Raw genomic sequence first — 26,844 nt, forward strand, 5'->3', positions numbered from 1 at the left:
TACAAAAAATTGTATTATTGTATGTTTTAGCTTATTGCCGTGTAATGGTCCAAAAACTGCTTGTTTATGCAGAACCCAATGATCCAGATGTTGGAAGTGTTGATCATATCTTGAAGATGGTCTGTAAATTAATAGAAGAAAGAATCGATCAAGGTTACTTCTTATTTATGGATAATTATTACAATAGCTTATGGATATTATTCACTTGCTGAGAAATTATTAGATTGATACTTATTGCACAGGAACCCTATGGCCTAAAATAAAAGGAAACCTCTCCAAATTAATTGTTAAAAAACTAAAAAAGGGGAAAATAGTGGCATGATATAACCCTAAAGGAATATGTCATGGAGGAAAGATAAGCAAGATGTCCTACCCATTTTGACCGAGTTTGGGAGCAGAGGAGCTTGCTGTAAAAAATATAAATACCCAATATGATACCAAAGTACAATAAGAAAATAAAAAGTGTCGATAGACAAGATCAAATGATGACTTATTACCCCTACCCTCAAAAAAGTCTTAGTATAAAAAGTTGGCTATGCACAGCACTGAAATGGCCAGTTTATTCTAGTACTGGGCAGCAGAGTTGTGTGTTCATCTATAACAAACTTCAAGTTATAAAATGGTGACAGTTTCAGCAATTTTCTAAATTTTAAGTTTTTAAAATAAATTTGATTTTAATGTATTTATAGAATAAAATACAAACTAAAGATGTGGGATCCTACAAAAATCAATTCTTAGTATTAATTTGGTAAGTTTAACGTATTTTTATAAATAACATAAAATTTGTATTACTGTGTTTTGTTGGTTTAAGTTTCACTTATGTTAAAAATAAATAAATATACATACAGGTAAAGAGAGAGAGAAAGTGAGAAAAGGATCAATAATAAATGATCATGAAAAAAGTAATTAAATAGTACTTGTCCAGTGGTGGGTACCTTAAGATTTTTAGATTACCTGCAACCTTCACTATAATAATTTATACAAATATTATTAATGAAGTAAAAATGTAGGTACATCTGGTGTGAGCTCTTTTTAATTACTCAAATATTGACTGACTGATTTATTGAAATGTACATAGTCAATAAAATAGATGGTATCTTTGATTTTTTTAAATATAAACCATATATATGTAAGTAAATATCTACTTTTACACATTTCTGGAATCTTTCTGTTGAATGTATATGTTTCCGCATATTCAAGAGATCAGCATATTCAAGAATTTATACTATTTAATTTACACAAAATATGAAAATATTAATTTATTAGTTATACCAGTTTAAGCATTACATTTAATTGTTTAGTGCTTTCAATGGTTAACTTTCATCATCTAACCAAACTAGAAGCATTCATAAAAATTAAGATAATGAATGAAAGTAATATAACATACAAACAGATTTTAAATTTTGGAACTAAGTATTGTTTCTTATTAAATGTAATATAATGTGGATTAATTTTATTATTTAAAATATAACAGAAACAAGATTTAAATAACTATATCATATGACTCTTTAAGTAAAAAATAAATTAAACATTAATAAACTAATAACAAAAAACAGGAATATGCTAACAACTAAAGCTGCACGACCTAGAATGAATACAAAACAACCAATAGCATTTTTCAATCATATGGCACTTGTTTAAGACGTTTTGATGGGCTATTCCATGTGGTTTTTCATAAGAATTCTTAACAACATTGCATTATGATGCATAAGTCTTCATAACATGATTCTCCGTTTATTATATCTGAAAAAAAACAACAAATCAATAACTTCACAAGTGAAAAATAAAGAACAAACTTTATTGTTTATAGGTAAAAGCAATCAAAACATGTATTTAGTGAAATCCAGCTTATCATTATTGCTAATTACATTTCCATCCTAGAATAGATGCAATGTTTATTTGGTCAATTAATTATTTTTCTGGGTCTTTGGAGAAATTTCCGAGTAATAAATAAATATTCATAAACATAAAATGATAGTTTTAAAAGACAAAACATAAATCAGTTTTGTAGAATAATTTTGTCACATTTATTTGTGAGAAATGTATTTGTTTACTAAACTTGTTTTCAAATACGACAAGGTAAATCTGTCTAACAATAAAATAACAGATAAAAGAACAGCATGGAATATTGCAAAAAAACAAGCAGAGGGTTAAAAACATTTCTCTAAAATTAATGAAATCTCCCGTACTGACCATGTATATAAAATATCTGTTATAGTGAGTTTTCCAATAATATTTAGTCAATATCTGTAAAGTTTTAATTTATACACTAAAATTAACTGTGATTAGTAACATACCGTAAGTCCTATGAGACACAGTTCAAAAGTAAGAACTGATTGGTAACAATATGAGAACAGTTGAAAAAATGAAAAATTTATTAACTGTTTCAAATACTTACATATTTACTTTATTTTTCTACATAATCACAAACACTTCTGATATCATGAAACAAGCTTCTTCAAACCCACTGCATAGAATTCCACTGCCTGGGATTGTTACCATTTTTGCATTGAGATTTTCAACTGTTAACTTTCCTCAAACCCATTGAGACACAAGCCAGTTTCTGAAGTGTAAGATATGGTAGTCACTAGGTGCAAGATCAGGACTATAAGGGGATGATCAAAGATCTCCCATCTGAATCTTTGACTTGAATTGTTTCTGTACTGCATGCAGCCGTGTGTGGATGTAGGTTATCATGAAGAAGAACAATTCCTTATCGCAGCATTCCCATCATTAGTTTTGAATGGCATGACACAGTCTAGAAAGTGTTTCATGGTTGACTGTGGATGTGATGGATGTTCCAGGTTTGATGAAATTATCAAAAGCACACTGTTTTGGTCTCAGAATATAGTTGCCATGATTTTTCTTTAAGACTGGGCTTATCTGAATTATTTTGGTGTTGAAGAACTGGAATGCACCATTGCATGGACTGTTGTTTAGTCTCAGCAGTGATGTATGAAATCCACGTTTCATTACCACTGTCAATATGGGAAAAAATTTGTCTCCCAAAAATTTGTGGTTAAAACGGTTAAGAAAAGCACGTGCAGTTGTCATACTGTGATCTTTGTGAGCACATGTCAACATTTTTACGTTCATCATGCACATAAATTATGAAGCCTAGAGTTTCAGTCACAATTTTTCGACAATGTTGTCTTTGAAACTTCTGGAAATTTTAGAAAAATTGCTAATCATAAAGTGATGATTTTCTCTCTTTTTTGCATTCACATGTTCAACGAGATCAACAGTCCGGACATTAGGCCAGCCACTTCTCTGTTTGTCATGAACATTAAGAACACCACTCCCTCACTTTTCTTTCACTCATTCAAATAGGTCTATATGTTTTACACAATTGACAGTGGTTTTCAGCAGCATTATGTCCTCTAGTGTTTAGAAAAGCTAATTACTGATTGAACTTCACAACTGGTGGGATTTGTTATTACTGCACTCATTTTAGCACATGTCTCGCAAAGGCAAACAACATTCAACTGACAGCAATGTGGCAGTTAAATGCCCAACAGATCACTTAAAGCTACTGCGCATACATGAACCATTCAGTGTTGTAATTGTTATTTATAACTCATTAGCCCTTACTTTCGAACCACGCCTTATACTATACAATAATTGATAAAAAATTTTGCTCTATCTCAGAGCATAATGTTGAACATATTGTCTTGAATCTAAGGTCTTCCAGATCTGGGTGATTGGATTAAGTACCTCCCTATTTAGTGAAAAATATTTATCCTACTATTTGTATGCCATTAGTCAAAATAATTACTTTGTTTTTTACAATAAGTAGTTTATCCAAAATAAGGCTATTTTGTTCCCAAGAAATGTGATGCTGGAAAAAATTTTCAAAGTTTTTTGAAGATGCAATTTATCTTAAATTGTTAGAACATTTTATGGTTAATAACCTATTAGACAGTGACAATTTGGTTTCAAATGTGGGCAGAGAACTGAGGAGCCAAATTTTAGTTTGGTTTCTTCAATGGAAAGCTCTCGATTGGAGTTTTCTGCACAAACAAAATCTCTTGCTTCTGAGAAAATAACTCACAGAGTTCTGCACAGGTCCATCTTGTTTAGTGTGTGTCAATGACCTTATAGGAATTACTAGCTGTGCAAATCTATAATTGTGTATGGATGACATGGTTGTTTTGTTTTCTGATAAGAAAAAGAACAGTTTTATTTTAAAAACAAAGAAAGAACTTTATTTGATGATGAAATGGATCTTGATTGGTGGTTTTAATGTTAACAAAACTGATTAAATTAATTTTTGACATGTTAATATCTGTATGAGGTGTCAAAAATTAGTATTGCCTCTTCTTATTAATAAAACATATATATAACTTAAGATATTAATCATAATAGATACTATGATTAATATGACTTATTAATATGTAAGAAAATATTTACAAAGAAGGGCTGCTAAGAACAGAATGAAAAGGATGATTCTAAATTTAATCTAATCATGGTCCTGATAGGACTTGATCAGGTTACAACTGATTGATTAAATGTAGTAAACTCAACTTTACCCAACAGGTACCTGAAATGGTAAAAGTAAAATATAGTTAGTGTATTACACTTTCCACATAGTATTTTGTAAATATTTCTTACTGCTTTTAAATTTACTTGAAATTAGAAAAAATTAATTATGAGTAATAATTCTATTATTACTACTAGACAATTAGTATATGATTTTTTTTTTTTTTTTTTATTTCTGCAGTAAGTTAATTTTAAAAAGTCAGTTTGAGAACTGATGGATACAAAGGCACTCTCATTGTAAGGAAGACCTGGTTTTTTTTATGAATAGCTGTGCCATTTGCCTTCAAATCATAATTCTTAATTAGTTTATTCCTTAATTTTCAAAAATTACTGAAAAAATCGATCAATGTTGATTTACTAATTCTGTCATAGATTTATGACATTTTGGGGATCAAACAAAATTAGAATCCTGAGAAAAATTGAAAAAAATAAGACAAAAGTACTACAATATAATTTATGTTGTACCAAAGACACCAATGCAATTTATAGACTAAAAGTGCTACTACCTTTAAATAAGAGTTTAAATCTTTTCTTTTAATTGATATAATACAAAACCCTCTCTAAAATACTACAGAATCTATTTAAGGCCTGTGACTGGGTGAAGGGAATATCATATAGTCACCTTCATGTTTTCAGGCTAGGGGGGGCAACGATTATACATATTAAAAGCAGCTGAATGAATGAAGGGACCAAGTTACTCTTGGTATAAGGAGTTACCTGCATTACAAGTTCCAACACTCTAACTGTTGTTCATCTGTCTCAGAGAGGCAGACGAATGTGCCTTCTTTAATTGTCTAGTTAGTTTTTCTCCCAATGTTTACCTATTCAATTTCTTCAACTTTTCTAAATTGAATCTTATCTTATCTCTCTCCACTTTCTTTAATGCTATTTTCAATTCCATCATACACAGCACATGATCACTACTGATATCTGCACCTGGTAATCTATTGGCTTTTTTTAACAGCATTCCTATCCCTTACATCTACTAAGGTATGGTCTCTCGATTCCCCCCTGAGGGGAGAAGATCCCACCTTGTAGCGTGTCCGGTCGCTACACCACCCCCTCCGTTCCTAGCCAGTAGTGGCTTTAACGGAGGACATCTTCTCGCCCTCAAACTGATTGTGCACCACAGCTTTCAGTTCAGGCCCCGCGAGATGCCACTGATGCAGATGGCCTGAGGAACATCTGCATCGGTAAAGTTCACCCCGAGATAGTTTTTGTGTTTATGCCTTCAGAAAGAAGACAACGGACACCTGCAGCTACCACGTCGCCCTCAGGAACTAAGCTAGAAGCCTAACCGCGGAAAGAAGACCCCGCGCCTAGCACTAACTACTAATGAGCCAACTTATCGAATGTCTCAGATCCGAGAAACTACCACTTCAACAAAATTTTCCCACAAAAAGTTTATACACAGCGAAATTTGGTCCTAGCTCCCTTAAAGAACCCCGCTTAATAACTAAAATGAGTTCAAACTATCTGACTCCGCTTTGGTCTGCCCGGGCGAGGAGAACGAACGCCTACTCCCACACAGCTCCATCGCGGAGTTCCGCGGACATTCACCATCTTTCGTAACCGCCGTCGAAACGCCACTTCCTACCACCGAAGCGGCACACAGCCACGTCCCGCCGACAGTGTCGTATGCTCACAAAACGCCCTCGTCGGAGTGCAACCGCACCCCCCGAGACAAGGATAACCATGCCCGTTGGCAGCGGCCGCAACTCCGCCGACAGCTTTATTCCAACTCAAATAACACCACTTAGATCTAACCGAGGCACGCTGCCTTAAGCGACTACCTTCGGCCCAGGCGTCCCTAGCCACCCAGGTTCCTAACACCTACTAAATCCCATCGGCAGTCCTGCTCAGGGCGAGGAAGCCAGCAACTATTGTCCACTCTCTACGAGTCCTCCAGTTGACTCGTAGATCCAAAACAGAGTTTACTCTCTCGAGTTCTCTAGTAACTCTGGTACGCTCAGCTTCGTACCTGGAACATATGTGTAGGACATGGTCCACGGTGTCATCGACCCTACAGTCCGCACAGAAGCCGGAATCGACCAACCTAATCCTAGCCAATTTATCCCTAAAGACACCATGTCCGGAGAGGATCTGCGTCGTGTGCCGATTGGGGGATACCCAGCTAACCGCTCGCAACTCTCTAACATTGGGAAATATACCATGCGTATAACGACCTGTTGAAGAATCGTTCCACCTATCTTGCCAAGAGTCAAAATCTTGGTCTTCGATCTCACGCATACGCCCTGAAGTAAGAAGGTTTCCCTTCTTTGCAACATACCGCTGGCTACGTTATGTAGCCGAAATATCCAAAGGTGTGATGCCTGCGATCACAGTTACTGCCTCTTGCGAGACAGTCCTGTAACCGCCGACAACCGCTAATAAAAGAAGACGCTGGGCTCTTAATAGAATGTCCCTATAACATTGGTACCGCATACGATGAGCCCAGACGGGCGCAGCGTACAACATGATGGCCTCGCAAACACCTTTGTAAAGAATCCGCATGGTACGGAAATTCAACCCCCAATCGGGATGGACTATTCTACGGACGCCGAAGAAAGCATCAACTGCCTTCTTCGCCACATACTGCAGGTGGTCCTTGAAGAGAAGCCTCTCATCAATGATAACACCCAGATACTTTTGAAGAGTGATATACCTAATTGAACGGCCGTCCATCACAACCCGCGGGTGGCGAATTGCAGTTAGCCGGCCCTTCAAAAACATCATAGTGGTTTTCTCCGCACTGAAAACCATCTTATGCTGAAGACTCCAAAACCGCAATACCCTACATGCCTGTGCCGCTCTAAGCTCAATCTCAGCACGCGAACCGCCCTCGACCAGCAGCAGCCCATCGTCGGCGTAAGCCACAACGCGACAGCCACCGGGCAAACGCAGCCACATGAGAGAATCGAACTCGATGGTCCAGACGAGTGGACCTAATACACTGTCCTGTGGACATCCTTTAGACAGGATGTAGTCTTTCCTACTTGCGAACTGCCGTCAAGAAGGACAACAGTTCTATCGCTGAAGTAACTCGAGAGAGTGCTAATTTCATTCCGCGTGCAACCACGCTTCTGCAATTGAAACAAGGCAGAGGACCACCACAAGTTATTAAATGCCCCGGATATGTCCAAGAAGACACCGAGTACATATTTGCACTCACTGCCTGAAGCCAGATCCAGGACCCTAAGAATCGCGTCCTCTGTACTCTTGCCGGGTCTAAAGCCATACTCATGTCGGGTCGTCCATCAGCATGTGATTTGAAGTCAACCTACCATTAATGCGGAGGTAGAGTACCTTTTCGAAAACCTTTCCAACAACTGGCAAGAGCGTCAGAGGACGGTAAGAAGAACTGACGGTGGGGTCCTTGTCGCCACCCTTGAATAACAGCTTCAAGATACCACGTTTCCAGCAAGCCGGGAAATACCCAGCGAATAAACATCTATTGAAGACCCTAGTCAATGGGCCGAGAATCACAGGCAGGGTGCGAACAAGGAACTCCACCGTAATACCATCATATTCGGGGGCTTTGTTCCTAGCCAGGCTATACATTACTTGACGGACTTCAGCCTCAGTAATCTCCGAAGACACAGAGTCTGTGTCAAAACCTACAACCGCCGCTCGAACTCTCCGATGGTACGAGGTCTCACCAACCTCGGTTGTCATCGGGGAGCAGAACGTCCATCAGAAGAGATAGAACACGATCTTTCTCAACTACAACGCCGTCTTGGGTCGAGAGAGCCGACAGAAGATTGTCCTTTTTCCGCTTGTGACCAAGTACTCGATAAACAACACCCCAAGGGTCTTTATTCCCCTGCTCTTGAACAAAAGGGCGCCAGGAATTTCGCTTCGAATCCTAATACTATTAAAATACTCGTTCCTTTTCTGACGATACTCCGCAAACAGAACCGTGCGCCGGTCGGGATCACGCGCACGCTGTGCGGCTCTGCTGAGTCGGCCAATGGCCTGCTTTATCGCAGTCAAGTCCCGAGACCACCAATCAGCTACTCTCTCTCCACCCGTGCTCCCGGGGATGAGAGTTCTGCGGCTTCAACCACCGCAGAAGAAAAATTCTCTGCCAGGTTATCTAAAGGGACCTCGTCCAGGGTACGAGTGAACACCCGCATCCTGGCCGCAAGAATGTTAGAAAACTTGGGCCGATCCGCCCGCCTGTGCAGGAAGCGCCCCTGATGAACAGGAGCGTCCGCCCTAAAGACATCGCGCAGCCCACCTATCCAATCAAAAACTATGAGCCGATGATCGTTTTCGCAATCATCGACTACCGACCAGTTTAGAATCCTACCAGGGATATCCTTACCAATGGTAACATCAATGTTGGTACCATGGAAGGCCCTCCGCAATCCTACTGCGCCGGCGAAAGTAGCCAACTCGCCGGCGACATTGAATACTTCAAATCGGTGCTGCGCGATGAAGCCTTCTAGAAGTTCACCGCCGACGTCTGTGATCCCACTGTGCCAAAGAAGCGATTTGGCGTTCGCATCAAGTCCTATAAGAATATGACGACCCGCTATCAGCCTAATAATTCTATCCCATCTTTCCAAGTGTAAGTCAGTGGGATCTCTGTACTGAAAGTACGAACTAACCACAACTAGGTCGAAACCATCCACAGCAAGCTTAACAACGACGTGATGCGTGTCATAGGCTTGCCGTATAAAGACACTATCTATGGACTTCTTGCACAGCACGGTGGATTTGCTTTCGCCAACATGGAACTTATTCCAGCCTGAAAAACCTGGCAGGTCACCCTTGACAACGTACGGGTGTTCCAGAAGTAAAACATCGAGGCTCCGCTTTTCAACGACGTTACCTAACTCTACTTGGACCGCATAGGCACTCTGGGCATTAAGTTAGCCGAACCTAACCATCGAGCGAATTGAAGTAGACCTCAACCGCTCTTAAATAACTACCACTCCCTACTGTTGACGGAGTGCCTATGACTCTTGCGTAACCGCTTGCAGTTAACGCAAGTCGGAGCCTCTTTCTTTTGCGGACAATCGGCACGCTTGTGGCCCTCCTCACCACAATGCGCGCAGACCGACGCATACTTACAAAACTTGGCCCTGTGGCCAAACCTACAACATCTGAAGCACCTCTGCACGTCAAGGTATTCCTTGATGCGACAAGAGGCAAAATCAACGAAGACTCTACCCTCGGACACAAACTTTTGGTGCAGACCAGCGCCTAATTCAAACACTCCGCGATACCGAGAGGCATCACGCTTTCCAGTCTTGAAGACTAGCCTGCACTTCTCTTTGAACGAGGCCTCGTCCAAATCAGTATTCTGCTCCCGAATGAGAGACAGAACTTCGTTATCGGAGAGACAACGCTCGATGTCATATATAATGACACCTCAACCGCTTGGGGTCCACCTTAACCTCAAGCTTTTGCACTGCTGGAGAGTCGTTGATAACTTGGACCGTCTCCTTATTGTCCGCAACAACAACTAACCCCCTTTGCTGGTCTCCCTAATATCTTGAATTCTAAGCCGATTCAGGTCACCACAAAGGGCTTCCCGGAAATCGCGCTTCAGGTCTTGACTCGTGGTCTTCGAGCCCTCCGCCTTGTTTACAAAGATAATCTCCGGCTTCTTAGCCGCCTTGTTGGCTTCGCGTTTGATTTTCAGGACCTCAGCATAGCGCCTGGGCTGCACTGGGGCCTGGACAACCACCTTAAAAGCATTGACCTCTTGGGGCTTGGAGGCCAAGGCCTCGAAACCCTCACTTACCGCCTCGAAAGCTTCCCTCAACTTGCCAAGTCGAGGGAGAATAGTTTTCCTCGCCCCCGAACTGACACCGCCGGGAAGCGTTAGAAATTCAACCAAGTAGTCCAGGTCCTCCTGGACCACTTTCGATAACAGGGCAGAACTGCCAGGTCTGCCCTTAGGATTTTTGAAAGCCTCTACTACAGGGGAAAACCGCACCTGGGTGGGTGCCCCCGTATCCATCGCTTCGCTTAACTCATTCTCTGAGGAGCTAGTCGATGGAACTGGCGCCAGTTTTCTCTTCCGCCTGGACTTCTTAACCTCTTGGTACTCCGACATGGCCGAAGATTCCATAAGTCCTAACAGATTAACTAAGATCTCGCTGTCTTCCTCCTACTGTTCTAAGTTGGGCAAGCCCACAAAATGACAACTACCCGCAGCAAGTACGGGCAGCCGGAGACCCTTGCGTTCTCCTGTCACACTTCTGTACCTTACTAAGGTATGGTCTATCTGATAGCGTACTTTTAAAAAAAACTTTAAGCCCTTCATTTTGAACAAAATGACATTTTATTTTTTACAATTGGTTAATAAATAGCCGAGTTTTGGCAGAAAATTGATGTAATTTTGTGTCTGTTTTCATGTCCACCACTTTACGTTCATGTCCACCACTTTACGTTCAATTCGATTAAATATTAATTGTTTTTTATTTATTGTTAATTCTAGTATTGTAAATTAGTATCAAATTAAGTAATAATTTCTCACAATAAGATTTAATATTAAATATTTAATATTAGATTGATATTAATTTTTCACTTTTGAATAATTTTACACAGAAACTATTACTGTTGATCATGTTAACAGTGTAAAAATGATGCTTCTTTCAACAGGAATGATGTTCAAAACTATCACAACCAGCATATTTGGAGCGACAAGAATCCTCAAGGTACCTTCCAAAGTAGCCATCAACAAAGATTTTCCCTCAACATATGGGCAGGTATTTTTAATGACTATCTTTTGGGTCCTGTCATTCTACCAAATCATTTAAATGAAGAAAATTATCTTATTCATTTAACCAAACATCTTCCACATTTTTTGGAAGACCTGCCTCTACAATTAAAAGGAAATGTGTGGTTTCACCACAATGGAGCTCCAACACATTTCAGTCAGTTGGTATCAGATTTCCTGCATGAAACTTTCCATGAAAAATGGATAGGCCGCAGAGGGCCAATGTCCTGTCCTGGCCTGGCCGATCACCTGACTTAAACCCTCTTGACTTCTACCTGTGGGGCCATTTGAAACATATTTTTGTTTATTCAACTCAATATCGAGGATCTTCAACAAAGGATCAAAAATGAATTTCAAGAAATTAGGAATACTCCTGGAATTTTTGAACGGTTAAGACAATTTATCAGAAGATGACTTGTGTAATTTCTAATGGTGAACATTTTGAACATCTCTAATAACTTTTAATGATTGTTAACTGTTTAAGTTCACCTAATGTTCTAAAATAATTAACGTAAGATTGTCACAAATAGTTCTGTTTTATTTTTTTATTAGGTGTATTCTTCTGAAAAAATTATTACTTAATTTGATACTAAATTACAATACTAGAATTATTACAATATAGAATATTATTATTACAAAACTAGAAAAGAAATATGTGTAAGAACTTGGAATGTCAAGACTTTGTTACAAAGTGGATTTTATTTTTCCTGGGCACAAAACGAAGTGCTGTCATTAGCATCCCAATACACAATTTATTTATATAATAAAAAATTAAAGCAGAGGAATTCAGTCATAGGCCTTTGATTAAAATTACGTACAGCCTTTCGCACAATCCCTTAGTGCACGCTTGCAGTCTTCATCTCACCAAGGAACAGCAGGCCACCTAGACTAGATTCATAAGTGGATATATTAGTACTGAGTGAAACAAGATGGGAAGGCAGGGTGAAATGAAGAGTAGATAAGGTACCATATTCTATTCTAGAAGAAAAACAGAAAGGGAAAGATGGTGTGACAGTAATTATGAGGAATGAAGTAGCAAAACAGATAAAGAAAGTATGTTATATAAATGATAGATTAATATTGTTACGGTTTGGGATGTTACCAAAAGATTTAGTTAAGGAGTTCAAATACAAATGCAAACATTGAATTATGGAGAAAGAGATACCAAGCAGATATCTGACTGTATTGAAAATGAAATACAATCAGAAAGTACTGCTGTAAGTAAGGTATTGATGGGAGACTGGAATCCTGTGGTCGGAGAAGGCAATGATGGAAATGTTGTAGGAAGATTTGTTTAGGGAAAGGAGTGGATGGCGAAACAGATTAATAGAATTTTGCCAACAGAGAAATTTATTTATAATCAACATATGGTTCAAAAAGCATGAAAGAAGGAGAAGTATATGGGTATCCCCTGAGGACAAAGTACACTATCAGATAGACCATAACATGTAGGAATGCAGTTAAAAAACCAATGAATTATCAGATCTAGATATCAATAGTGATCATGTGCTCCATATGGTGGAACTGAGAATAGTATTAAAGAAAGTAATAGTATAGTAGTAGCAGTAGCAGTAGTACAGGAAGGTAGTGAAGATAGTAAAGAAACGAAACTTGAAAGTTGAAGAAATTGGATGGGGAAACCTATTGGGAGAAAAACTAGTTAAGGCAATTAAAGAAGGCAAAAAGGAAAAGGAATATAAGAACACTGGGGAGATCTGGATGGGAAAAATGCTACAGTAAAAACAGCAGCCAGAAGGCATTTATGAAAGAAAGAACCAAGAAACCATATGCAACAAAGAAATGCTAAAGAAAATGGAAGAAAGAAGGCGGTATAAAAATAAGACAGTAGAAAAGACAAAAAAGTGCAATGTAACACAAATTAGAAACAAGTTAAGGAGGGAAACAAAAAAAGCTAGGGAAAGGTGATTGAAGGAAAATGCAATGTTATAGAGGATTTAGAAAAGAAAGGTCAATACAGTATGGTGTATAGGAAGGTGAAGAGACATGGAATAAATAGAAAGGGATTGGTGAAATGACAGAAACTGAGAATAATGTATTAAAAAGGAGAAAGAAATAACATAAAGATTCAAGGAATACATGAAGGACTTGTATATGACAAGAGAAATCTGAAAAACTAACATAGAAAACGAATTAGGGGTAGCTGAAGATGAAAAGGACCATACATGTAAAATGTGAAGTACAGAAAGCAATTAAAGAAATGAAGAATAAAAAATCAACTGGAATAGATGAAGTTCCCAAAGAATTTTATAAGTGTTTAAAGAAGAAAGGAAGTATATGGACAGGAGTAAAAAAAATAGTTGAACTGTGTAATAGGATACATAGTACGGGAGAAGACTTTGTGAAAATAGTAATGATGCCTAATCCATTGAAAATTGGCACCAGAATATTTACTGGAGGAGATGGCAGGAGAGGAATAGTTTGGTTAGGAGAGGAACCAGAGATGCCTCAAGCTAATAAAATGGTTGGATAGAGGTTATTTAGAGAGAAGAGGAATGAGTCTGTGTTTTATAAATTTGGAGAAGTTATTTGATAATGTCAAATGAGAGAAAATAATGGAGATTCTTAAATAGGATAAAGTAAAATGAAAAACAGAGTTAATTAAAAAATTATATGAGTAAACAGCAGCAATGAATGTAAGAATATGACCAACTGGATGGGTCTAGGTTAGCAATGATACTGCCTTTCACCGACACTTTTCAACATTCATATTGAAGATACATGATAAGGGATATATTAGAAGAAAGAGTCAGAAAATGAAAAAAATAAATGTATAAGTTGTGCTGATGATAATGGTAATTCTAGCTAAAAACAAATATAGTAATGGAAGTAAACAACAATAAAAATTTAGTGATAAGACAATTTTATCAGCCACCATAAAAGAAAGTAAGAATAGAAAAAAAAATTACAGATATATGGATGACAGAGGACTAGAAAAATGCAATGTATGTAAAAGTCAGAATAGTGATGCCAAAGGAATCATTCAGTAAGAATGGGGAATTACTAAATAGTAAAAATCTGGACTTATTGTTAAGGAAGAGATTAGCTAAGTGCTATGTATGAAGTGTCTGTATGGGAGTGAAACATGGATGATAAGAAAGAGAGAGAGGGGCTGGATTGAGGCTTTTGAGGTGTGGATATGGAGAAAACAGAATGACAGAAAATTGAGGTATGAGGAAGTAATGAAAAGATTAATGAAGAAAATGCGCTTAAGTGGGAAGTACACAAAAGAAAACTGGTTAGAATAAGTGGAATTTGACAACTACATTGGATGGGTCAGTAGAAGGAGAAAGGAAGCGAGGAAAAAGGAGCATGAAGTTAATAAATGAGATGAACATAGGAAACAAAGTAATAGTACAAGGATTATAGTAATACAATTGTTGCAATACAAGGAGACAAAGGAAAAGGCTTGGGACAGAAATGGATGAAGACAGAGGCAGCATAAGGGACCTGCCACCAGGTAGGACACCAGATGATGATGAATACAAAATACAATTGTCTAATGGAAGTTTGTGAATCCAATTGTTTAACTTTATAAAAATATTTATAATATATTCAGCTACAAACCTGAGGAAAATCTATTCATAGTGTTCCTCACAAGAAGCTTAACTAGTATAGATGAGTTCCCACCCTATTCCCTTAAGAGGACCACCTGCAATGAAAATGCTGGCATCTACTAAGTAATATTAACAGCACTAACAGTGGCAAAGCTGCTGTACCTAGGATTGATAATCTAAAGTTCAAATAAAACAATTAAGCAATGTCTTTTATTAAAAACTACTTATTAAAAGATTGGGAATCCACTCACCTCAATATCTATATAAACTTTTTTATATAGTTTATAACATTTTACAGCATTGTTAACATTTTATAAATTTACAGCTATAGGTAAAATGTTCTTCCTACAATAAGATATTTTTGTCAATCATTGATAATGTCAATTACCTTAATGGTATTCTCTCAGCTCTCTGGAATTACGTTAAACATTTTAATTTATTAACAGCATAGAAATTCCTTCACTTTGCATCACTGCTACTTTCTTTCAATCATTTAATCTCCTGACTTAGAAGTTGTTTTAAATGGTTATTCTGTCACAGCTTTTATAGAATCTAAAATTGGTTTTATTGGTTTACAAAGCCCTTGAACAGATTTAAGCTCTTCTAGGGTGCAAATTTCATCTCTCAACATCTGTGCAAGATCTTGAATGAATTTCTCTTTGGCTTCCTCAAAATTAACTTCTTGGTCATTCTCTTCTTTACTAATTCCATTTAGCACCGTGTACTGGGATGATTCTGTATCATCATTAAGCGAGTCAATAATCATTGCCTCTTCATTATCCTTCATAGGTACGTTCTCCTGATCCCGAACCAATCTTGCGACCATATGTATATGTTTGCACATGTTATTTTTTATCCCATTATCCGTGCAAGAGCATATATACTGATGAAAACAGGATTTACAGTGGTAGCACTGAAGAGAGCATCCTTTGCATGGTAATGATCTAATTCTTAGTACTGAATAAAACTGATGACTATCTGATGAAAGAACTTGCCACCACCCATTAGGTTGAACTAAAATGTTTACAGTGTCCAATTCAAAACTTTCTTTGTGACGTTGCTTTAGGTTTTGCAATTTAGAAACTAGCCTCCGCTCATATGTCTTTATTAGAATATCAAATAATTTGTCTTGCAGGAGTTTCAGGACATCAAAGAGTGTTACATCTAGTCTTTTGCTTTTCTTACCACGAAGGTAGCAATATGATAATAATTTATTAAAATTTTCTATGGCAATGTTTGTATTTATTCCTGCACCTATCCGGTAACAGTAGGCCCAGTTTCTATACTTTTCTTTGTCTACATAAGTGTTTAAGAAATACGTTGCAAATGCTTTAGTATTTTCATTCTCATTCCATTTCTTTAAGGTGCTTTCAAGCATTCTATGGAATGTTGTTGCATTGAGCTCACATAAGATTGTTTGTAAAATTTTATTTATTTCATCTTTGTCAGTCTTCAGTTTTATTCTTTGGTGGATGTTCTTTCTCCATGCTTTTAAAACATGCCAGACATAATACAATCGTATTCCTGATTCTCCCATTACCTTGCTCCATGCATTATGAAATACATCACCCATGTCTGACATGAATACTTGAGGCATAATTTGTCCAACGTATTGCTTAATTTTTTCAAAAAAAAGCTTAACAACATTTTCACCACCTGTGTCACTGAACATAAAAGCTACTGGAACTCCCTCTCCAGTATCATCTACTACAAGGAGTGTATACACTAGAAAATAATAAGTATTAACTTTATCAACACAAACAATGTCACCCCCATATTTTTTTAATATTTCTTTCTGGATATCAGTCATAAAAAGCAAAACAAAGTCTTCGTTTCCAAGTTCTGGAAAATCTTCACTTGTGGTACCCTGTAGTTTTAAAAAAAGCAGAGGATTTTCTTGTGATGCCTTAAAATCTCTTGTCCAAATTTCTATACTCACAGGGTCAAAAGGATGGCTAACACCTTCACCACACAAATTCAGACTTCTTTCATTATTATGAACCTCAGCGAGCTCAGTGGTGATTATTTTACTTTTTAAGTTAGACAAAAATAAATGTTTAACTCCATTCTTATGACCAACATGAACATTCAAAAATGAAACCTTTACTGTCCCATCAGTTCCTATTTTTGTTGCAATAGTTGCAGGACAAAACCCATTAACTTTACATGAAACCCTGACTTTTAGTGGTTTTCCAGTAACACTTGATTTGAAAACACCACTTCGATGACATCGAAATCTTAAGCAATGTTTGTGAGCTTGTTTGTTTGATCCAATAAATTTAGAGGCTGTACTATTCTCTACTTCATACTTCCAAACATAGAAATCTGAAATATTGCTGAACTGAAAACTTTCCCATTTCAATGACACACCATGCTCACTTTCAAAATGCATATACATGACCTTAGTTCCATTACATGATGGGTCAGTTAAAAAACCACATAATGGACAAATCTTTTTACGATTTGACGAAACCGGTTTGCTAACACCATGTCTCAGTCGCTCATGAGCAGTTAAAGTCCTTTTGTAAGTATAACTACTTGAACAAAACGAACAATTATATTGTCGATTGTACTTTACTGGTTTTGCTTCTGCTCCATGAATTAGTTTTATATGCCGAGACAAATTAGATCCTAGGGCTGTTGAAAATGTACATTTTGGGCACTGTTTTTTTTCACCTTTACAATGAACACTAATCATATGACCATCAAGATGTTGTTTGCGTTTGAATGATTTGTTGCAAACAGAACATTGCATTTTCTTCACTTTTTCGACGCTGTTTTCTTCATGCTTTTCTCTGTAATGCCGCTTGCAATTACTAGCCTTACTGAATTCTTTTTTACATTCAGGACATGTTACAGCCATGTTGTCACCTCCTTTTATATTGTGATTCTAAATAAGAGAAAACAAAGCACAGTAACAATTAAATAGAAAATAACTGAACATATTTACAATTACTATTCACTATTTTTTATGAGGATATTCATTCACATCATAAAAAAATATTTACTTTTAAAAACATACACAATATGGTTTTTTTCTAGAAAACGTATTTTTTATTTCAGTTGTCTTCTTAGAATTTTCTGTTAAGGGTTTGAAGGTGGAACACAACCAATTCAGAATAGAGTAACAATTTTGAAGCAAGCTATGTTCAACATTGAAAATTATTTGAGTACATAATACATTCAAATTTTAATATTATCCAAAAATATCCAGCAATATTGTTTAACTTAAACACTAATACTGCTTATAAAAGAAATTTTTAATCAATTTATACAATTCTTTTTTAATGGTGAAATAATTTATTAAAAATTACTACACAAACTTATGAGATCTGTTTTTCATAATCTTAAATATTATGTTATGTAATTTGAAGCAATTGCTAAGATATTCAATTGAAACTTTATAAGGTGGATAATATCATAAAATTGTTAAATGTTAAAATACTAATTTGTAACAAATGCTTTGTTTGTGTCACAATTAACAGTTAGTTGGTAACCTAGTTAAGTTAAATTTGTAATTAAGATTAGATTTGATTTAGTTCTGTTGCCTGGTTTGACAGACATGGTGGACATTGCTAAAAATGGGAATAAATAATAGTTTTATTATTTAGCACACAGAGAACATTCATAAAGAACATAAGAAATGAGTTAAGTTTAATTGACTATTTAGTCAATTAAACTTAACTGATTTCACATTTTTGGTCTACAAGATTTATATTTAAGAGTACAATGATTTACATTACATTTTAAAAACTTGTTCTGACTTTTTTGAGGAATTTTAGAATGTATTATTACTTAAGATCAGAGGGGTTATTAACCTAAGATATGGGGGGGGGTTTCCATATATTACAGAATAGTAGTTATATTAAAAAAAAGACAGAAAATTTATTATCTTCACATAATTGTTATTAATTTATTAAGACAGATTTTACATAGATGGTCATTTCTGAAAATATTGAAACACCACTAAGAAACAAATTTATAAATATGTAACTATTAAGTTCCGTTACTTTAGTTTTTAATAAAAATAATAACTACTATTATTTTTTTTTTTAAGTTAGAAAAAATGTAGATAAAAAACTGCCTGTAGGAAATGAAAAAAAGGTTCTTTCTGCTAGAGTAAACAGATATTGTTATTATACTACTTAAAACAAAGGAGGAGAATGAATAAAATTGCGTAAGGCAAGTACAATTAACTACAAATCTTTACTGTAAGTGGTGCTCTTTAGATTTATGCATGGCTTTTTTTTATTTCTGTTCTTTAGTAATATCTATGTTTCTTAAATTTAGTGTCTGTTCTAATTGATAGTAAATTATTCATTAATTTCTAACATTAGTGATTGTAAAAAATTAAAGAGCAAGAAAGTTAAGTTATTTTTTGTCTCAGTAAGGGTAATAGCCTCCTCTATGAATCATGAGACCTTGCCGTTGGTGAGGGGGCTTGAGTGCTCAGGGATACAGAGTAGCTGGACCGAAGGTGCAACCATATCGGAGAGGTATCTGTTGAGAGCCAGACTAAGGAATGATTCCTGAAAGAGGGCAGCAGCTCTTTCAGTAGTTGTTAGGGGCGTGAGTCAGGACGACTTAAACGGCCGTATCAACATCACTCAGTCCTCTGAGTACTGCGCAGCTGAAAGCAATGGAAAACTACAGCTGCTTTTTTTCCAAGAAAATGTGGCTCTCTGCATTTTCACATAGCAATAATGGAGGCACCTTCCTTGGTAAAATATTCCGGAGGTAAAATAGTCCCCTGTTCGGATCTCCGGGTGGGGACTACTAAGGAAGGGGTCACCAGAAAATTAAAAAATAACATTCTACGAGTCGGAGCGTGGAATGTTAGAAGCTTGAAAAAGGTTGGTAGGCTAGAAAATTTAAAAAGGGAAATGGGTAGGACAAATGTGGATATAGTAGGAATTAGTGAGGTTCGGTGGGAAGAGGAAGGCGACTTTTGGTCAGGTGATTTTAGAGTAATTAACTCAGCGTCAAATAATGGGCAGGCAGGAGTAGGTTTCGTGATGAACAAGAAGATAGGGAGGAGAGTGGAGTATTTCAAAATGCATAGTGATAGAATCATTGTAATAAGGATAAAATCAAAACCTAAACCGACAACGATTGTTAACGTCTATATGCCTACAAGCGCCCATGATGATGATGAGGTAGAGTGTGTATACGAAGAGATTGATGAAGCAATTAAACACGTAAAAGGAGATGAAAATTTAATAATAGTTGGAGATTGGAATGCAAGCATTGGAAAAGGCAAGGAAGGAAATATAGTGGGTGAATACGGGCTGGGCAAAAGGAATGAAAGAGGGGACCGACTTATAGAATTTTGCACGAAGTATAATTTAGTAATTGCCAACACCCAATTTAAAAATCATAATAGAAGAATATACACTTGGAAAAAGCCAGGCGATACTGCAAGGTATCAGATAGATTATATCATGGTTAAGCAAAGATTTAGAAATCAACTCGTTGACTGCAAAACTTACCCTGGAGCAGACATTGATAGCGACCATAATTTGGTGATAATGAAATGTAGATTGGGGTTTAAAAACATGAAGAAAAGGTGTCAGATGAATCGGTGGAATTTAGAGAAGCTTGAGGAAGAGGAGGTAAAGAAGATTTTTGAGGAGGACATCGCAAGAGGTCTGAGTAAAAAAGATAAGGTAGAAAATGTAGAAGAAGAATGGGAGAATGTTAAAAAGGAAATTCTTAAATCAGCAGAAGCAAACTTAGGCGGAATAAAGAGAACCGGTAGAAAACCTTGGGTTTCAGACGATACAGGAAAGTTAAGGAAAATTTTGGGGTACATAAATTAAAATCTAATAATGTGTTAAACAAAGATGGTACACCAATATATAATACGAAAGGTAAAGTCGATAGATGGGTGGAATATATTGAAGAGTTATACGGAGGAAATGAATTAGAAAATGGTGTTATAGAGGAAGAAGAGGAAGTTGAGGAGGATGAAATGGGAGAAACAATACTGAGATCTGAATTTAAGAGAGCATTAAAAGATTTAAATGGCAGAAAGGCTCCTGGAATAGACGGAATACCTGTAGAATTACTGCGCAGTGCAGGTGAGGAAGCGATTGATAGATTATACAAACTGGTGTGTAATATTTATGAAAATGGGGAATTTCCATCAGACTTCAAAAAAAGTGTTACAATTATGATACCAAAGAAAGCAGGGGCAGATAAATGTGAAGAATACAGAACAATTAGTTTAACTAGTCATGCATTAAAAATCTTAACTAGAATTTTATACAGAAGAATTGAGAGGAGAGTGGAAGAAGTGTTAGGAGAAGACCAATTTGGTTTCAGGAAAAGTATAGGGACAAGGGAAGCAATTTTAGGCCTCAGATTAATAGTAGAAGGAAGATTAAAGAAAAACAAACCAACATACTTGGCGTTTATAGACCTAGAAAAGGCTTTCGATAATGTAGACTGGAATAAAATGTTCAGCATTTTAAAAAAATTAGGGTTCAAATACAGAGATAGAAGAACAATTGCTAACATGTACAGGAACCAAACAGCAACAGTAATAATTGATGAACAGAAGAAAGAAGCCGTAATAAGAAAGGGAGTCCGACAAGGATATTCCCTATCTCCGTTACTTTTTAATCTTTACATGGAACTAGCAGTTAACGATGTTAAAGAACAATTTAGATTCAGAGTAACAGTACAAAGTGAAAAAATAAAGATGCTACGATTTGCTGATGATATAGTAATTCTAGCCGAGAGTAAAAAGGATTTAGAAGAAACAATGAACGGCATAGATGAAGTCCTACGCAAGAACTATCGCATGAAAATAAACAAGAACAAAACAAAAGTAATGAAATGTAGTAGAAATAACAAAGATGGACCGCTGAATGTGAAAATAGGAGGAGAAAAGATTATGGAGGTAGAAGAATTTTGTTATTTGGGAAGTAAAATTACTAAAGATGGACGAAGCAGGAACGATATAAAATGCCGAATAGCACAAGCTAAACGAGCCTTCAGTAAGAAATATAATTTGTTTACATCAAAAATTATTTTAAATGTCAGGAAAAGATTTTTGAAAGTGTATGTTTGGAGTGTCGCTTTATATGGAAGTGAAACTTGGACGATCGGAGTATCTGAGAAGAAAAGGTTAGAAGCTTTTGAAATGTGGTGCTATAGGAGAATGTTAAAAATCAGATGGGTGGATAAAGTGACAAATGAAGAGGTATTGCGGCAAATAGATGAAGAAAGTAGCGTTTGGAAAAATATAGTTAAAAGAAGAGACAGACTTATAGGCCACATACTAAGGCATCCTGGAATAGTCGCTTTAATATTGGAAGGACAGGTAGAAGGGAAAAATTGTGTAGGCAGGCCACGTTTGGAATATGTAAAACAAATTGTTAGGGATGTAGGATGTAGAGGGTATACTGAAATGAAACGACTGGCACTAGATAGGGAATCTTGGAGAGCTGCATCAAACCAGTCAAAAGACTGAAGACAAAAAAAAAAAAAAAGGGTAATAGAGTCCTAACAAAAAGAAGACAGTAAATTTATTGTCTTGTTAGAAGCACAACTGAATAGAGTATACAATAATTACCATATAAAATTTAATTATCCACGAAAATCACCAGAATCTTACCATACTGAAGAAAAAAAAAGAAAATAACTTTGAAAAGTGAAAACTACAATATCATCAGTCTTAACAGCTTATGCATCAAAAACAATTACAATGATAGTTTACATGTGTAAACTGTAATAGATAAAGACCAGTCCAGTTTCAGACAGTGCGGGTACAGGGGAGACCATTCTGGCTTTCAGAAGAATCTTAGAAGGCAGGTTACAACCTTTAATTGAAAAAGGCTAATGTAGACTGCAACAAAATGTTTAAAACTTTTCAGAAAAGTTGTACAGAAATATGCGGAAAGATGACATATATGCAATTTATTCAATAAACATAACAGTGATAAAAAAAACATGAAGAAGGTAAACTCTAATTTGGGAAGAAATAAAAGAGTAATGTAGTCTATCCTCCACTATTTATCAAGCAATATTTAGAAGCAATACATAGATTGAAGTACAAATTAGTCAGTAAAGTAATTATCTTAATCGTCAATGAAGACACTTTTTGGCAAAAATCAAGAATTAGTCAGAAGAAATTTGTACGACATGAAATTATTGTTAGGGTAAAAATTTATTCTGATTATAAATTAGACTAAAAATGATAATGAAGTGTGACAGATAGGTAATGAGGAATTAAATATGAAGATATAATACAATAAAATAGAAGATGGAGAATTTACTTGAATAATTAAATTTTAAAGAATGGATAAGTAATGGAATCATTAAAAGAAAAGTAACACAAGAAGGATAATTTTCACACAACAAAAAGTCTGTTAGTATCAAATAAATCTAACCCACCGGGTTGGTCTAGTGGTTAACGCGTCTTCCCAAATCAGCTGATTTGGAAGTCGAGAGTTCCAACGTTCAAGTCCTAGTAAAGCCAGCTATTTTTACACGGACTTGAATACTAGATCGTGGATACCGGTGTTCTTTGGTGGTTGGGTTTCAATTAACCACACATCTCAGGTATGGTCGAACTGAGAATGTACAAGGCTACACTTCATTCACCCTCATACATATCATCCTCATTCATCCTCTGAAGTATTATCAAAAACGGTAGTTATCGGAGGCTAAACAGGAAAAAGAAAGAAAGTATCAAATAAATCTAACAGGAAACAAATTTTTGAAAATATTTGTGTTGTATGCTCATTTACAGTAGAAAAACACGAACACGTAAGCTAAAATTAGGTAAGCTAATAAAGTATAAAATAAAGAAGTCCTAAGATCAATAAGCAGGGAGTGAAATTTGTGTAACAAGATAACTGAGAATATATTAAATCAATGAAATGATGATTAATCAAAAAAGTTCTGAAAAAAAAGTTGTGCTATACATTACTAAAAACTTTTGTAGAATGGAATGAAAACAAGTGACTTCGTTTAGGTGCGGACAATAAAAATTATTACGCTTGAACAATCAAAAGGACGGATCAGATACTTGTTCTGCAGACCAGAAAGTATAAACACTGGGGACTAGCAGAGTGACAGGTAGTGATTTTGCAAGTCAAAGTTTGGTGCAGTGTGTGATAAAAGCGATAACAGTAAGTGTTTGTTAACGAGTGAAGAGTGCCATGAGTATTCCATTTTGGACAGTGATTGAAAACAATAAACTGTTTGTTGAGTAATTGTAAATAGGAATGAAAGAATTCTATTCATTCATAAAGTGGTGGGTAGTTCTTTTGTAAACAGTAAAATTAATAATACTTTCTGAAAGTGAATTGTGTGAATTTTAGATTTTTCAATTGTTATCTTATTGTTAATGCAATATTAGTTTCTATTAGGCTTCATAAAGTTTTTAATAAATTGGGCTGAATTTTGGCATTTATAATTTAATTGTTATTAAATCAATTTGTTTTTTTTAATTTGAATTATTATTATGTATTATATATATATCTATTATTAGTATCATTATTTAACTCTATTTTATATATTTTTTGAGTAATAAATTGTATTTATAAGACATTTTTATTCTGTCTCTCAATATCCTTGTTGAATGACAAACACACAAAATATACTTCTTAGTAGGGTCTCTTCTAACAGAAACATCATCATATCTTAGGTTTGGGTTCTTCAATAACTTAGGATTTTTTTTAATAATATTTTTCTATGGTATATCCTAATCAATTTAACAATTCTTTTGTTACTACAACCTCTTTATTTCTTGGTAATTTAAAAAATATTTGTTTTACAATCATTTATATCAACTCCTAGTCTTAAAAACATGCTTGCTTCACATTAATTTTGACTAAACTGGTACAGTATGATGTAACATTGGTATTACAAGCAGCTACAAGTATGCAAAATCACTTTATATGGAGATCATACATGTGATCTCTGCTGAAAGAGGGCTAATAAACTTCAATGGATAACAGCATTTCTATTCAGCATATAACCAAGTTGGCCCTCAATGTTGTGCATAATCATGTACAGACAACCACAGTACACTTGTTCAATGATACCACCATAGGCTTTATGGAACAATGATGTCACAAAGAACCACAGTCATGGTATTGAACTTATACGTTTTTAGACATATCTCTATAAAAGTAATTTAAAAGTCATCTGGTAGGAAGTAGTCTAATACTAACTGAACTAATGCTAATACTAGTAGTTTAATACTAACTGAACTAAAATTCAGTTTTATATTATGATTCTAGCATCTTCAAAAAAATCAATACTAATGTTATAATATTTGACATCGAGTTCAGGGAGAGCGAACAAATATGTAAAGACCTCATTTTCACAATTTCCTCAGATATACTACTACGGCACTACGCTCTTAAATATACAGGTTTTACAATTTATATCTTACAGTTAGTCTGAGGTGATATTAAACAATAGATATCAATCACTTTTCCATAAAATAAACAATATATGCAAATAAAAGAAATAAACAAAATTTATTTTAAATTATAAAAACACAATTCCAAATCTTTCAGTGTTGCAATGTATGAAATATAAGCCACCAAAACACAGTAAGTAGTAGTTAAGTAAAGATTGCTATATTAATTCCAAGAATTGATTTTCTTGGAATTAAGCACTTCTGGAGTTTCAGAGGCATAAACAAATAAAATACTATCCACTCAGTCATTTTATACTCCTCCTATGGTAGCCAGGTATTATTTATATTTATAAAAACACAGTATTATGCAAAAATTATTAGTAATTCCATATAAAAAAAACAAATTTTGCTGAAACAATAAATATTAAATAAAACTAAAAAAATAAAAATATTTTGTATTTTTACATTAAAATTATGTGATTTAAATTTTTTGTGAAGAGGAAAGAAATAGAGAATATAAAAGAATCCCTCTTTCCATAAAACATAATTTGTGTGACAATCACTGCATAACGATGTCAAAAAGTACCTTACTGCATCATCGTAATGCGTAGATCCAATTCTCTTGCTAAATATAAAATGAATATTCAGAGAGGTTCAAGAAAAAGCCTTCAATTTAACATTTTATACATTCCAATACTGAAAAATAAAATAAAATTAAAAAAATAAAATATGAATAACAAATAACAATAATATTTTATGGGAATAAAAATTTAAAAAAAATAGTTAACTTATTGGAAATTAACTATTTAGGTATATCTAATTGTGTAATATAATTAGTTTCATTATATATGATACTTCACTCCCTAACTATCAGGACTGTAATGGATACATCATTTTTAGTAATTAAGGAAGTCAAAGACGATTGAATGTAATAAAATCATTCCCTTTTATCAATTATTAGCTCAGCTGTTTCACTTCATATACCTTTCCATGTAGTGTATCAAATGTCGATAAGAAAAATTCAGCCGTATCTGGTACTTGACCTCAAAAAATTATTATGACAATTTAAAATTGAAATGTCGATTGAAAAAATAAAACAGCAACTCGGGTATACGTTTATGAAATAGGTAGGTAACACAAACAAATAACCGCTATCTCTAGGATAACAGTTAAGAGATCTCTATACGGCCTTATGTTTTAGGCTCACTTGAAAAATAAATAAGGAGTAGATCGAGTTAAAAAGAACAACTAAGCCTGGCAGGTACCAGACGAATTAGTTTGTGAACTGTTTTGAGCTTTTTCTGTAATGTACTAGGTTGAATTTGTAATCTGAATCCTCTATAAACTGATAAAATAATCTTTTGCAGATACATTTTACAATCTAACTTTTGTCATAAGAATAATCCTCTCAATGGATTGGAATAATTTATTCTACAAAAAAATATTAATTAAAGAATATAACAAGTGCATATGTTCACAGTAAGTACAAAATTTGTTAAAGGATATTAAGAGTATTAATAACTTAATAAAAAACTATATTCCGTCTGTGTATCCTGATTTTTTAGCTTGATGATATCACCACATAAACTTGAAGCTTGTGTGTGGGATGTGGA

At 35.2% G+C, this 26,844-nt stretch overlaps 1 protein-coding gene across 1 annotated transcript; it reads right to left on the reverse strand.

Moving 5' to 3' along the window:
* Positions 1–1,046: 1,046 nt before the first annotated feature.
* On the reverse strand, positions 1,047–25,878 carry LOC142323685 (uncharacterized). The gene is made up of 3 exons (XM_075363828.1): positions 25,697–25,878; positions 15,102–17,740; positions 1,047–1,743 (listed from the first exon to the last, which is right to left on the reverse strand). Exon 2 carries the CDS (start codon positions 17,711–17,713, stop codon positions 15,377–15,379), a length of 2,337 nt encoding a protein of 778 aa, XP_075219943.1. The 5' UTR covers positions 17,714–17,740; positions 25,697–25,878; the 3' UTR covers positions 1,047–1,743; positions 15,102–15,376.
* Between the last annotated feature and the right edge of the window lie 966 nt (positions 25,879–26,844).

The sequence above is a fragment of the Lycorma delicatula genome, chromosome 1 (genome assembly GCF_047948215.1).
Source record: "Lycorma delicatula isolate Av1 chromosome 1, ASM4794821v1, whole genome shotgun sequence".
NCBI lineage: Eukaryota > Metazoa > Arthropoda > Insecta > Hemiptera > Fulgoridae > Lycorma > Lycorma delicatula.